The 16,165-nt window shown below is 39.4% G+C and overlaps 1 protein-coding gene across 2 annotated transcripts; it reads left to right on the forward strand.

Moving 5' to 3' along the window:
* Window positions 1-634: 634 nt before the first annotated feature.
* Window positions 635-15,567, forward strand: zc3h12b (zinc finger CCCH-type containing 12B). 2 transcript variants are annotated; one of them, XM_018692254.2, is made up of 6 exons: window positions 635-802; window positions 5,461-6,258; window positions 6,389-6,528; window positions 6,928-7,162; window positions 7,501-7,607; window positions 7,717-15,567. In XM_018692254.2, the coding sequence occupies exons 2-6, from the start codon at window positions 5,624-5,626 to the stop codon at window positions 9,141-9,143; spliced, it is 2,544 nt and encodes an 847-aa protein (XP_018547770.1). In that variant the 5' UTR covers window positions 635-802; window positions 5,461-5,623; the 3' UTR covers window positions 9,144-15,567. The 2 variants fall into 2 exon arrangements, with proteins under 2 accessions (XP_018547770.1, XP_018547771.1); XM_018692255.1 differs by lacking the exon at window positions 635-802 and adding an exon at window positions 815-1,340.
* Window positions 15,568-16,165: the final 598 nt, after the last annotated feature.

Consider the following 16,165-nt stretch of genomic DNA (forward strand, 5'->3'; position numbering starts at 1 on the left):
GGAGCTGAAGTTTCTCCAAGCATCAATGGGATTAAAGACAGGGAAACCATGACAAATTAATTGTCTGTTGTAGTGCTTACTAATAGGCAAACACATTTACACTGTCACCTACAGGCAGTTCAGAGTTTCATGCTCACCTTAACACCAAGAAGAAGGAATACATGAAAGTCCTCCGTCTGGTTCAGGGCTGTCTGCGACTTAGCCCCATGAAACCTGTCTTGTGTATGCATATACACCAGATACACAACTTATTTAAAAATTACATGACTATTATGGTCTGCTGGATCAGACTTCTGTATTCAGACTGACTGGGTATTAGGCTACCCTTTCGAGTGTGGAGCAAGTCACATAAGTAGTTTTAGCTATTCTGGGTTCAAATAAATTACTATTTATATCCTTTATATCCTAATTCAAGTTCATGATAAAGTTATTCCTATCATAAGTTTCCCAGCAGGAATCTATGACAAGTCCTTTCTTGATTGTTTGCAAGGCTCAGATTCCTGGTTAAACGTCCCTTATTTTCAGGGGGTAGCATTCACACAGTTATGGGTTAATAACAGTTCTCAAACTGTTGTTATAGGCCACAAACAATCAGAATCATAAAATAACAATTGATAAAACGTCTGATTAAAGTAAGAGGGTTGGTAGAAATGAAGTTTGTAACGGTGCTGTGACCTCGGTTTCTTCTCGCTGCTTAGGTTACTTGTTTCCCTCGCGCTATCTGGCAACCCTGACCAAACTGCGACAGCGCCAATGGCAGCAAAACATAAGTGTTACAGGCGAGGAGGATGACAGCAACAAGGTGAGATGAGCACCGTTAGAAGTGAATGGCAGTGATTTGCGTGCAGTTTATGTAGAGAATCATGTTGTGCCGTTGTGATTTCACCTCCGTCTGAAATATTAAACCATCGTCAACTTTATCTTAAGTTACTGTAGTATTCCGGCAAAAATGTCAGCACACGCTCAGCAGCTAAAGCTAACCAACGTTAGCAATTTGACGCTCAGTTGGCTGTATGTTAGCTTACTGCCTAGCTTTGCTAACGTTACCGTTAACTAAACAGAGAGCGGGGTTGCCTGTCAGGTTTGGTGGTTAGCGTTAGCTTGTAATGACAGTTATCCAGCCATTGTTCAACGGGATAAACCGAGGTAGGCCGGTCAGTTCATGCAGCTAAAATGTTGACTCTTCAGCCTGCTAAGTAACGTTATACTAGCTTGTTAGCGTGTGCTAACCGCAACTCGGGGCCTAAGCCTATCAAAGCAGTGAACTCTAATCAAATTCAACCACAAAGGTGACGTCGTGTGCAGCAGTAATGTTGTAACATTATTCGGTACAGAGGATCGTAAGTATGAGATCTCTTGGATTGTCATATTGTTAAACCCCCTTCCATTTCATCACTCATGATGCTGTTGCTAGTGATATCAAGCACTTCAGTTTTTCTGTATTGACGTGTCAACTAGTTAGCTGACGGATGCAACAATATATTAAGTTAATGCAATAGTTCAATAGGTTTCCTGTGTAGTCACCGTCATTACGATAAATACAGTGCTTGGATTTGGTTTCACATTTACGTAAATTGCTGTGAAGTAAAAGCAAAACTAGCTAATTATGAGAATACAGTTCAGTTTTCCTCTTTACTTCTTGCCTACAGCTAGTCCCATCCTGCCACAGGGATAGCTTCCTCAGGTTTTATTTTGAAACTGTTTCCAACTTGTTTAAATACATAATTAATTGTATAAGTTTGTAAAAGTCCAATTTCTAGTCAAAAATCTGAGGAAAAAACTTAACACTGGGTAAGAAGAAGCTCACATCAGTAGAGCAAAGTTGGTTAGTATTTAATGTAATGTTTAGGACTCACAGTGTACTTTGAAATGGCAAAGATAGGGAAGGGGGGTGGGCATTACATGAAGTCTGAGGCAAGTTGTTGTCCATGGTCATACTTATGATCTCTGCTTTCTTATTCATGTGTTAATTAATTCATCCAGATATTTAGTATAGATACAGCTTAATTTTTTGTGTATTCCTTGTGAGGTAGTGATCCTGATTTTTCTTTTTGATTGGTGTGGGGTGGAGATTGCTTTGTTTTCGTATTTACATGTAAAGAGATGTGAATAGCATCCATGTGCCTTAACACTTCAGCACTGACATGTAGCTCAATTTGCAATTTCCTTTCTTCTTGACTTAAAGCAAGACTTTTCCATTATGTTTCCATAGAAAGCGAGGAGTGATGGCTATCCTCTAAAAATCTTTGAGCAGATGATGAATCACGCACTGGATGTATGTTTTAGGGCTTTGTGTTGAGCAATATTTATTAACAATGTATCATAGAGATATCTGTCTTTCTTTGTAAAATGTTAGCTTGATACACCGGAGCAGATCAACTTCTGGAGTCATATGGAGGATTTTGGTGTCAGTGTTCTCCTCTTTACCTGTGTTAGACAGCGACTGAAAAAAATCCTCTGAAAACATAGTGTAAATATTATCAGTCAGCATTCACTCTCCATTGTAGCAGCTGCTCCAATGAGTATAAAGTGAGATGGGAGCATAGTGCCATCATCTGATCAATATACATAAGGAAATAAGATCATATTGTTTTTCTTGGTTTCGTGTCCTGGATGACCGTGTTCTGTGCCCTTCCCTTGGTTATTAGATGAAGTTATTTAATTATTTATAGGTCCAATTAGTCTTCATGTCTTCATGGCTGATGGTTCAGGACACAATGACTAGGTGTTGCAGGAGCCAGTGTTCAAGGGCATCTCAGTTTTGTACCTTTTGAAATAATGGATCTTCTTAAAAGTGGTGGCTCAGCATACTGGAGGTGTATGTCAGTGATCAGCCTTTGACCTTAGTAATAATGACTTTCCTCTGTTTAAAATGAGAGTGTTAGTGGTGCTCATATTACAGTAGCAGCTACATGCCCCCCTTTCTAACTGCTGGATCTTTTTTTTTTAAAAACTGGTGGGTGGCCTTACAGTATCTTTTAATCTGTCAGTCTTGATTTCAGGATACTAACTACCCAGGTGATAAATGTAACAATAAGTGAACATAGTGTAGTTTATCCCTGCTCCATACTGGATATGATGTAGGGTCAGCAATGTAAAAGATGGCTTCAGGGACCTGCTTCACTTGTTGCTATGAAACAGAACTACATGAGCCTGTGCATGTGAAGAGATAGTCTGGAGGCCTTGCTGAGTCTAAGCTTGTGAATCTGGAGGTGGAAAGGAAAGGACTGGAGGAGCTCTGCTCCCCTAACCGTGCATTGATGTGGTCATAAGACGTTTTCGATGGCAGTGGGTTGTGCGAGCTTCTGTCCTGTATCTGTCACTAATCCAAGAAGTTCCACAGTAGTGCCTGAACATCCCTCATTTTTCGAGGTATTTGTTTTAAATATTCAACCTGTAGTTTGTTCTCCATTCTTGTCATACTACTTGTTATGTGCCACCAATGCTTTAAGTCTACACAACACTAACATTAAAGTGTATGCTTTTTTAGGCATAAAGCAACCCTTAGAATATCTGTCGACCTTAATGACCTCCCATGAATGTCAGTAGCTGGTGAGGGTGCTACGAGTGACATAGTATTTGCTATTTCATTACAACACTGAAAGTAGAAACTTAGGCAGATACATTGGTCAACATTTCATACACACATAGGAATACAGATTGAGTCTTCTTTTTTTTCAATGGTCAGCACTGATAGACGTCTATGTAATGTCATTTTTTATTGGAAAATATGCTGCCTCAAGAGTTTTAGTGTAGAGTTGTAGTGTAGCTGTAAGTGTTCTGCATTTACTGGCTGCCTGAAGAGAGATGATGAGCTGTGTTTGTGTTAGTCGTGACTGGTAAAAAGGAGTTAGCTGATGACAAGGCTGTGTTGCTAAGCAACGCACATCATGGGCTGCGCCTCTTGATGCTTGAAGCTGGCTGCATTCTACTCTCTGCAAGACTGGAGGAAAGTGTAGTCTGGTGTTTCTGTTCATTAATGCACTTGGTGTTATATCATTATTTTGATTATCAATGTCCATGTGTAAAAAATGTACACCTGGAGCTGTTGACTGTGTCGTGTGGTTTATACCGCAGCAGACCCCCTCCCACCCTCATCCCCTGAAGTCCTACTCTGTTTTACCATAAAACAGCTTTGTTCCCTAAGGAATTCTGTTCAATTCAGATTGTCTGTCTGAGGGCTGGAGGCGCAGGGATACACTGTTCAGCCCACACTCTGTCTCAGGTTATGTTAATTCATGCACTTACCCCATGTGTGTCTGGCTGGCTCGAATGTTGCTTGTGAGCCAGTCAGGCTTTTGTGCTCATAGAGGCAAGGGTTGTTCTGCAGTACAGGACATTAACACATTTTGTGCAGGAAGATGGGTTTTCATTTTAGAAACAACGACCCCGAGAGAGAAAGGAAAGTCAAGAAGGAGATCAGTGACACAATACACTGTATTTGTTTATTATGAATAAATACAACAGTGAATTTATGTAATATCTGCAACACAAAAAAGTATATTAAGCTCTTCATTGACACGCAAAGATCTGCAAAACAGAATTACCTTTATGAACCTTAGTGAAATGGAGGACATTGACATTGTCCTTTGTAATATACATAACATTTATTGTAACACATATGTCGAGAATCGTTGACTATTTCCACCTGACTTCAGTAAATATTCACGTTTCCATTACCTGGTGCATTGGTAGCTTTCTCACTGCTTACTAACAACAATCAAGAGAAACAAGTTTATAGATGCAACACAGCTGCACATGCTTTGTTATAGTTTGAATGTGCAGTTAGTTACAGTTTCAGGTACATCATTGGTTGCAAATTTGTAAGAATCAATTAATTTGTCAGCATGTCTTATAATATTTCACTCAGATAAAGAGTGACAGTCATGCCTACAGTCTTGGCAGACATTGCAGAGTTGCATACCAAACAAAAGATGATTAGGTTTGGTGTTGGTGAACCACAACCAGTAAAACACAGTCAGACTGAGAAAACCTGCACATGTGAATTCAGATCAGCCCTTTTCCTGCATCTCTGTGTTTTTTTTTTTTTTGGTAACTTGTTTATTTGGGCAGGTGACTAATATGTTCCATTTGTCTGATTTGTTCTGTCACTTGCCCCAGAAAGCAGCATTTCCCACAGGTGGAGAATGTATTGGTCTACCACATGTGGGGTGGAGTGGGGGTATAAGAGCTGAAGACTGAATTCTCAAGCCAATGAACAATTGTGCAGGGGTGTATTGTTTTAGTAAGCTCTACTATCTTGCTACACTTTCAACTGCTTTCCAGGCAGACTTTTTAATGTAAGAAGTACATTACTGCAAAAAATCTTTTGGGGTGAGCCAACAAAATAAATTTATGTACAGAGGCAAATAATTTTTTTCAAAATAATTTTTAGAATAAGTAAAAGTTTAACACATATTACTAACTGATTCTTCCCATCATGTTTTTACTGTCTTTCAGGATTAGGATAGTTTGATTAGCCTGCGCACATAGGGGAGAGCGTGTTACTTTGGCCCTACACAAACAGCCTGTAGTGCTAAAGTCCAACGTTGAGTATGATTCCCTTGTTGCGGTGGAGGTGAGGAAGCATGGGGTGGAAATCTGAGGTGTCAAGACAAACGTGATGACAGCATGGTCCATGGTGGAGAAACTCAAAATGGAAAAACGCCCATGCAGGGAGGAGAACATTGACTCAAGCGAGGCCCAGCATGCCACTGACGAGTCTGAGGATGGAAGCAGTTCAGAGAGCGAGTCGGAAGAGCAGCAACGCCAGAGGGTTCAGGTGAACAGCAGCAGCAGCGGTAAGAAGCGGGAGCCTTTGGCTGTCACAAAACCCCATCGACAGCTCTGTCGCTCTCCATGCCTTGACCGCCCCAGTTTTTCCCAGAGTAGCACTGTGCAAGATTTTCGTGAGGATGAGACCAGCGCAGGACCTGGGATCAAGCCTGCCAGTGACAGGGAGTACCAGACCAAGATGGACTTTGCTTTGAAGTTGGGCTATTCGGGAGAGCAGGTGGAGACTGTGCTCAACAAGTTGGGGGCGGCTGCTTTAATTAACGACGTTCTTGCTGAGTTAGTGAGGCTTGGAAACAAAGTAGAGCCTGAAAGTCAACCGTGCAGCAGTACGGCCACATTAATATCACGGTCCCCCTGTGTTAAAGAGACTGTTAGTCCCGAAGTGTCAGTAGAAGATGAATCTGTGGATACCTTCGATAACCTCAGGCCCATCGTCATCGATGGCTCAAACGTGGCAATGAGGTAAGACACTTCCTATTTAACTGGTCTGTGCCTCATACAGAGTATATTTATTTTCTGAAACATTTCGCTGTAATGGATTCCAATTTTATGAAGAATAAGTTGACTTTATACCACTTTGTTTTGTTTTTAGCCATGGAAACAAAGAGGTATTCTCTTGTCGTGGTATCCAACTTGCTGTTGAATGGTTTCGGGAGAAAGGACACAAAGACATCACTGTGTTTGTCCCAGCATGGAGGAAGGAACAGTCGAGGCCTGATGCCCTCATCACAGGTAGTAAAGCATTTTTTTAAATTTGTTTTGCCTTGGATTTGTGTTTTTTTTTTTTGCTATATGTAGTTGTTGATAAGTTGTAGTTGATGATATTCGTATGAATACTGTATCTACTGTTGGACAGGTCTGTAGGCAGTCAGCCCACATGTAATATTGTGGCATTTTGTATGTGACGGAAGCATAAATTTGTGGTGTGGTCTTGGTTACTAAGGAGTGGGTTTTGGGGAAACCTCCCACCATGTATCAACTGATAAAATATCATAATATACTCTAATGCATACCATTGACATACAGAATACATTGTGAAATACAGTAGATTTACATTGTTTTTGATGGAATGATGATGAGCTGTTAATGAAATGTTAATCAGCTTTAAAATGGACTTCAAACATCTTTCAGATCAAGAAATCTTACGCAAGCTGGAAAAAGACAAGATCCTGGTTTTCACCCCGTCTCGAAGAGTTCAAGGCAGGAGGGTGGTGTGCTATGATGATCGCTTCATAGTGAAGCTGGCTTATGATTCTGATGGAATTATTGTGTCAAATGACAACTACAGGGACTTGCAAAATGAGAAGCCAGAGTGGAAGAAGTTCATAGAAGAGCGTCTCCTAATGTACTCATTTGTCAATGACAAGTAAGAAACCATAATTCATTCTTACGCCCAATTATGAATATGAATATAAATATAAATGTGTATACATATAGTATAGCCATAGATTTGGAGGATATGTTCTGTGTTAAAAGATGTCTTGTTCACTGCAATACAATACAAATAATTTTTATATTAAATTTGGTTAGTAGTACATGTAGTTATTTATTGAGAACTTTTAAGAATATTTATCTGTGACATAATCTATGTAATTGCTGTACTACAACCATTGCTTTAGAGAATCTGGTGATACCACTCATTAGTTCTATTTTGCAACAGGGGCACTTCATGCTGGAATAATAAAGTTGACTTATTTTGAATAGGTTTATGCCACCTGATGATCCACTGGGAAGACATGGTCCAAGTCTAGAAAATTTCCTCCGTAAGCGTCCCGTTGTTCCAGAGCACAAAAAACAGCCCTGCCCCTATGGTAAGTTCCCAAAAGTTATTTCAAAGCAATTTCTGAATAATGTTGAATTTTCCCAGTATAGTTTAAGTGTTTCGTTTTCTTGACTGGATCTTCTCTTTCTTGAAACAAGGGAAAAAGTGCACATATGGACACAAGTGCAAGTACTATCATCCAGAGCGTGTCAACCAGCCGCAGCGGTCAGTGGCTGATGAGCTGCGAGCCTTTGCCAAATTGTCTGCAGTGAAGACAATGAGTGAGGGGGCTTTAGCCAAATGTGGTACTGGTCCAGCAACTGCAAAGGGGGACAGCAACTCTGAGGCCAAACGTGTGGCCCCTAAACGTCAGTCTGACCCCAGTATTCGTTCAGTGGCCTGTGAACCTCCAGAGGCACTGTCCGTCATTAGGAAGTCTGAGACAAATTCAGTGCCTTCCCTCGTGTCTGCTCTCAGTGTGCCCACCATGCAGCCTGCCAAAAGCCACGCAGCTGGGGCCTTGAACACACGATCAGCCAGCAGCCCAGTGCCAGGTTCTTTGCAGTTTGCGCACAGTTCTCTGGAGCATATGTCTAGTGTACAGTATCCTCCTATTTTAGTTACTAATAGTCATGGCGCTTCTGTTACATACAGTGAACAGTTCCCAAAGTATGACTCAGTTAGCGACCATGGATATTATTCACTGCACAGTGATTTTTCAAACATGAGCATGAGCAGCATGCATAATGTTGATAGTTTCTGTAGCATGGAGCACGAGCATGGTGTGTATCAGAGAAATCCCAGCCACTGCCCTGAATCCTGTCTCAGCCATTCAAACAGTGACTCGTTCTCCTCTTACGGGGACCTGTACCCAAGCTCTGTGGACAGTAGCTTAGAGGAGAGCATGAAGGGGCAGCAGCAGTCTCCTGCACAGGGTAGAATGCAGGCTTTCTCTCATGGGTTTCGTCATGAAGCACTGACTAGGGTACAGAGCTACGGACCAGAGGAGCCCAAGCAGGGCCCCCGTAAACAATCTGGATCTCATCTAGCACCACACATCCAACATGCTACGGTGGGAGCCAGGTCCAGCTGCCCTGGAGACTATCCCCTGACTCAGAATGTCCTACCACCCTTGTCCTCACAGCCTACACGGTCTCTTGGTATGACTCGTATGGACAGTATATCAGATTCAAGGCTATATGACAGTAACCCAATGAGACAGAGGCGACCTCCATTGTGCCGCGAGCAGCATGCAAGCTGGGACCCTCTGCCTTGTGGTAATGAGTCCTATGGATATCATTCATACCCGCTGAGCAACAGCCTGATGCCGTGTTGCGAGCGGGTGATGGTCCGCAGCATGCCAGACAAAATGGAACAAATCTGGAGCTCACCATGGGAGACCCCATCTGCAGCTGAACACCAAGAGCGGTACGTTATCCCAGACCACCAGTATCAAACATATCGGAACCTTTGTAACATCTTTCCCGCTTACATAGTTCACTCAGTAATGGAGAAGAACCCTCATTTGACAGATCCACAACAACTTGCAGCTGTTATTGTTACAAAACTGAGGTCAAGCCACTGAGCAGTTGAAACACTCAAAAGTGATGTGATTAGGGGAAAAAAGGATTTTGATTGCAAAGATAGGCATTTGTTTAATGTTGCTGCATGTGCAACATCTGCCCTCAGGAGTTAATATTTTTTTAAACGTCTCTGAAGGAAAATCTGGTGATCACGTTTTACATCACTGAGATGACAGACCTAATCAGCAAAGAGGAAGTTTGTCTAATAAGTTTAAGTAGAACTGTAAGATGTTTCACATATGAAACCTAGATTTATATGAAGTGTGGTGAAGTTAATATAAGGTAATACCTTAATAGAAGTCTGGTTCATAACACATTCATACAACCTGAGCAGGAGCTGCATACCAGCTTTTCACCATATCCATGATCAGCTTAACCTTTGCACATTATATTGTTAATTCTAGAAAATACATAGAATAGTTTGCTAACATTTGGCAGGACTGTTAAATGTCCATCAGATCTGTTGATCTTTAAAGTGTTCAATATCAAATAAATAAGTAATTATGGAATAATCTCATGAATAAATTGTGTAAAATATAATAATGTAGCTACCTAGTGTAATACTGAACTTTGTTGTTTTGTGAATCAGTGTGAACTAAGATCAGTAAAGAGGTTAGCTACAGCCAAGATAGGAAGTAATAACTCAGCAACATCTCCCACATTTGCCTTATTAAATCTGACATAAAAGTACGTCAACATTTGTACACCCTGTACTTTTTTTGAAGATCTTGTTCAGGCCCTGTGAATGTGTTATGAAAGGAATCTAAAGTGTTTCTGGTGCAGTGGAACTATAAATAACCTAGCCTAGGTCTGCCTCTGCTGTAAATAATTCTTGTGTCCTTTTTTGTGCATCTATTTTGAAGATAAATAAGAGGGAGGTAGGTACATACCTCACAGCATGAACTATGACATTTAATGGCCTTATATCTGAATGACCTCACGCTTTAGTCATTGTCTGATTGGTTTCAATGGAAGTCTTAGTCATTGAAGCCTCCTATACTTTCAAATGTAAAGCACTATCTCAGTATCTAAAGAGATATATTTTCTCAGCCTCACATAACAAAGCTACTATTTTGGTAGATTTTGACAGTGCACAAAGCAAGCCAAAAATGAGATTTGACTTGTATACACGTGCACATATTTATGTATATATAATCACACAAAAGCCATTATTTCAAAGTCATTTATAAGCTGCTAAATAATGCCAAAAAAAGATAGACTTTATATAGTGTCAGTATTCTACATAACTTTACATTTTAGTTTACAGGATTGATTGGATTATAGTATAAACTAACATCTGTGTTTGGATCATTTCCTATGGTGTACTGTATAGTTACCTTTCTGATTTTATTGGATGCTATGTCCAGGATTTTCCTATTTATATATTTGTCAAATTTGTTGTGCTGAATCTTTTCAATGTGAAAATATTCAAAGTATCTTTGTTTCAAACAGTAGCTCTAATTGGCTCCTTCAAGATGTCAGTGGAGCAGTTTGTTTTCAGAGACAGGTTGGTTTTGATGACTTTTACATGCACTTAAAGTAGTGATTTCCAGCTTTTGTCACTGACATGATTCCTGAGGCACAAGTTAGAAACAGGGAAACCTAGTTTCTTTTATCTGTTTAAGACATTAAGCTGATAAAAGAAACATGGTTATTAATCTCTGTTGGGATTGGGCCATTTAGACACTTTTGAAAGTTTTTTTTTTTTTTTTTTAAACTTGTGCATGACCCAGGTTAGGGAAGGTATCATCACTCTAGACTGTAATGATAGGGATATTGTTTTTTATGCCCATGCATCATTGCATCTACAATAATGGAATACAAAGGCCAGTTTATCCTGAACAACCTTCAACAGACAAACACCATGATAGATCCCAGCCTCTTACTTTACTATCAGTCCAAGTACTCCAGTCAAAGAAATGGCAGTAGTGCAATGCCCTTTTACAAAATTTCTTATTTAAAATATGAGATACACATAACATATTGCAGACTTGATTCAAAGTGTGGAGAAGGGAGGGACATGTCTGTTTTCTGATAAAACTGCATATAAACTGGCATTTTAAAGAAATATTGCAATGCATCTAAATGAGTTGTCCATTTTCATGCCATAACCCCATTTCTGACAGTGATCTGGTTTCTTACATGCATGTAAACATGGTGAAACTTTGAGAATTGATTTCACTGGGCTGTGATGCGACATAGATAGGGACAAGTTGTAGAAATTTCTTAGTAGAGAGATGGAAACAGTGTTTACCATCACAGGATAAATGTTTGCACAATGAATTCCGCAACAGACTGAATATTTACCTGATGTTACATTTGTCAGATAAAATGATAAAAATCTGTCTGTAACAGTTAGGCCTGGGACTGAGATAAATATTAGACTTATTTTGTGATATCTTGTAGAGTATGAGGTTTCAATAATTGTACAAAAAAATGAAGTGAATGCTAGAAAGCATGTTGGAGATGAAATTTACTGTATATTTTTTCTTTTTTTGGGGGGGGGGGGCTGAACTGTTCAAATACAGACGTACGGTACACATACATGCAACCAGTCTCCAAGGATCATAGAGGGGTTTGGCTGTGCCTTGCAGCACATTGCTCTCAGGATGCATTCAGTTTTCTAATTTTCACTATTTTCCTGCCAAAAACCAGTGGTTACAGGCAAGAGTCTTCTCTGATCTAGTAGTGATATATTTTGTGCAAATCCTACATGTAACATGTAGTACCTTAAAGTTAAAGTTAGTTATGTACAGTTGAAACGTGGAGATAGCATTGCAAAACTTTGTACTTCTTTGTGTACATTATATCCTCGTTATGCACCTTGAGATCTAGAAAACTCGGCTAATAGGGTGGCTTTACGTGATCCAGCTTTAGTCAGATTAAATAATGTGGGTGTCCATAAGGGTGCAAAGTTCCCATGCAGCTGAAGATGAACATTGGTGTTAAAATGCTTAATACACTGATTGCCTGGCAGTGATCTTGATTGGACTTTTAAATTTTAACTATGAACTTGGGCCCTAAAGATGATAATGTAGGACACTGATCATGAAGTTTGGTGTAGCCCCTAGTTCATCGGGTCCAACCTATCACTTATTCACAATAAATCCTAACTAATGGGGCACATTTCACATTCATGCTCTCAAGAGGATTAACTCCCTTGATTTTAATGGTCCGTTGCCTTTTTTCTACTCCCACCCTCAGGACAAAGTGGTGCATGAAACATTCGGCCTACAGCTGCAGAGGAGTTTTAACACGTAAAGGCAGCCCTAATAGCAAGATCATGCTTTGAGTGCATTTAAAGGGAAATGCCACTTAATTTCAGGATTCAGATACGGTACCCCTATGCCAACAATTGGATTGCATGACTGAGCATTTAGTATACAGTATCACATGTTTATCCCCCTAATGCTTAATGTCAGATTTGTGTTGAAGACTCCAGCCTTTTGAGTCAAATAACAAAAATGACATGGGGACAGTTTATTGTTTTATTATCTCAACAAGTAATTATCTATCACTGACCTGTAAATTTATTCTTTGATTTAGGAAAGTCTTCGTGACTTGTATGAGAATTTTAAAACTTGAGTGGTATTACTCTTTAACAGGGCTAATTATGTGAGCCTGAAGTCGTCTCATTGGTGGTGCTTCAAAAAAATATATATATTTCTTTATAATGTTTAAGTACAACCGTGGTATATGAACAGACATAAAGAAAAAAAAAACATTTGAATGTGTTTTGCCCAAGTGAATTTTGGGCTTTGCTGACTTTGTTTTTTCATGAAAAAAGACGAGGCCACTTTAGGCCGGCTGTCTGTTCATGAGAAGGTGAAACAAACTGCCTAAATGTTTCTTCATGTGAAACAATCAGATTGCAAGGCTGCTGTCAAGGTTGTTTCTGGCATTTGGCTAAAAGTTTGCGTGCCACCCTTTCTCCTTGAGATAGTTGAATTGTCATAGATTCAAAAGAAAAAGGTTTTCAGTGCAAAAAGAATAAAGTACGCTGTCACTGATACAACTAATAACATCAGCTTTGCTGCTGATTGAGAGACCAAATTAAGTCATGTGGTTCTCTAGTGATAGTGGGGTCCGTCTTTAACTTGAACACTGGAAGAGTCAATAGCCTCAATGCACTCGGAGTACATTTACTGAGGTGTGCCAAGGAATTAGTTGTAATATATGTCACAACACAAATCTACCAAAATGAAAATGAGCAAGGTTTATTGTAGTGTTTTGCTAATTGTGGGGTTTATTCTAGAAATTACGTTTTGCTATCAAGTGGTAAAGCACTGGCACAAACTTGTGTGTTACTGTTTCTGGCACAGTGCCACACTGCTTGCACTTTTCTGTTGTTAGATAAAATGCACTCATGGACAGTGTGGGCTTAACGAGTATTAGAGCAAATTCACATTCCATGCCCTGTGGCCGTTAAATGTGTGCCCATAATGCTGAAATGGCACTGATGGTAGCTGCTCTAATCCACAGAATCTTATGTTTTCAGAAAACTCCATCTGGACATTTTGGACATTTTCCCCACATGAACGAAAGAGAAGGGACATATAGGAACATTCTCATTTCAGATATTTCGATCACGTACCTGCTCCTAACACTACCTCCAGAAAGAAACTCTGTTTTCACTGGGCTATAGACTGCTTCCAAGCTAAAAGTAAAACCCTAGCTACCACAGCAAAAAACTCTCAGTATACCAATCCAGCATTTTATTGCTTTGCCAAAAGGTTACACTAAAGGCCAGAATGGTGGTTCATAGTCCCCACCCTCCCTTTGTTAAGTGCCGCAAACAACTAAGCCGCAAATGTCTAGAATTGACTTTTGCTTGTTGATACAAATTGTATCTATACCTTGAATGTAAAAAATATCAAATGTATAATATGAAAATAGTTTTATTTAAGTAAAGGGGAAAACAATCAATGCCATAATGTTTGTGACACTGTGTGTCACTGGGAGTAGCCCATTGGTATGTACTAATTCTTACTGGGTACAGTAGTTAATTTACAGGGACATTTACGTGCTACCTAAAAGTGCACAGATACCCTGTGTACAGCAGTAAGCATCATGTCCTCTCTGTACATAGTCACACGTGTGTGTGTATATATAGAAAGCGATCTGTAAATGTAACAGTTACTTCAGTTGTTCAGATACTTACTTAGATAATTTCTGTGTTGTAACCCGTGCACCTTGGTTAAGTGCATCTATTTCCTCTGAGCTGACTTGTCTGCTTTATGCTATTTTAATGGGAATTTCAATATTTTTGAATATATTTTTGCCTAATAAAACATGCCAAAGTTATTCTTGGGTGGCTTTGTCAAATGTAATTTCTTATGTTTCAACACATGGGTTGTCATGCAATGAATTCAATATTTCAGAGGACAAAGGATTTCTTTTCCGTGCACTGTAAACAGAGTAACTTACCACCAAATGCAAATCTGTGTCTGGTCTGACAGTTGAAAACAGTTAAAAGGATAATCTAGAAATTGCAGTCTGTCATTGGCTGATCTGTGGGTGCCACATGATATCACCAAATCCACCCTCCACATGAACACTGAGTGGTTCATTCAGTGTCAGTTTCAACTCAGATTTGTGTTTGGTGTTTGATGTTCTTTCAAGGTACAGATCCTTTTAAAACTGGAATTTATTGAGCTGTTTGGCAGTTGATTTAATGACAAACCCTGTATGTTGACAAAGCAGAGGTGTGTTGAATTGTAATTTCTTTTACTATTGAATTATTCATCAATTGTAATTTAATATTTTTTGGTATCTGAGGCCAGTTTGCATTAGACTAGTGCTATTTTGAAGATGTTAAGACTGATATTGTCCATATAATGTTAACTTTAAGATCAGAATGGGTTGTTAATGGCAAAGATGAAGACCAAAGTGATTTTTGATGTGCACACATCACTGTTATGATAATTGGTTCAGACACACACACACACACACACACAAACAGTTATGGTCAGGTAACTGTGAGCCATTTGACATCTTGCAGTTTGTGCTACCATTTAATTTAAAACTTGAATTGTTGGTGTACAAAATGCTACGGCAAGAGGCTCACACATTTTAATACTGACTGTACATATACAGTGTAATAGCTCAGGTTAAACCACGCAAACATTTTAAATCACATACTTGGTAGTTTTCTAATATTGAGAAATGCAGTGGTCACCTCTCTGAAGTAGTGTAGGTCTCCTGTTTGAGTAGGCCATTGTGTCTGCGATGTAAAAAGGGAAATATAAAGCAAGTTTTTTTTGTGTTGTGATCTGCAGTATTGTAATCCACACTGACTGGAAAGCGTTGCTTTTATAGACCAAAATATACAAAAATAGACTATTTGGGTCTGTGGGCTCAAACAAAATGTAAGTCTTTATGACAAAATGTGTTTCTCTCCATAAATAAAGCAAAATTCTGTTCAAACTGTGTTTTATCTTTTTTTTTTTTTTTTGACAAGACCAGAAAGAGGCCAGACACGGTTACAGAAACACAACTGTGTTGAAAGTTTTCTGTGGTAACTTAAGTCATTTATGTAAACAAAGCGGCATATTAAACTTTGGAAATAGTTATGTCTGACGTGACGAAAGGTAAGAAACCTGTTAAGTAATATGTATAGCCACCATTCTCTAGCATTGTGTAACAGTTCCTGGGATTCAAACTTATGAAATAACTATTGCACATCTTGAAAAAGTTACCCTAAAACAGAAAAAGTTACATCTTCACTATCTTCAGCTCCTCCTTGTATGTTCAGCAGCTGCAGTTGTGCAACAGGTTACACAGCACATGCACACTATCTGCTGGTGAAATGGTGTAATAGCTCACAGCATGTGTCACTGAGATACACGTTAACAGGCTTTTATGATTTTACATGAACACTGCACTGCAAAACTCAGTTTTCAAGTCAGATTCTTAAAACCCACATTCCTCAGTGTTAATATCATCTATTAAAGCAGAGTGCCCTGAGATAACACTGAATTCCACATGACCTCTTTCTCTGACAGGCTGTTAGTCTAGATTATAA

This window comes from Lates calcarifer, linkage group LG20 (genome assembly GCF_001640805.2).
Source record: "Lates calcarifer isolate ASB-BC8 linkage group LG20, TLL_Latcal_v3, whole genome shotgun sequence".
Lineage (NCBI taxonomy): Eukaryota > Metazoa > Chordata > Actinopteri > Centropomidae > Lates > Lates calcarifer.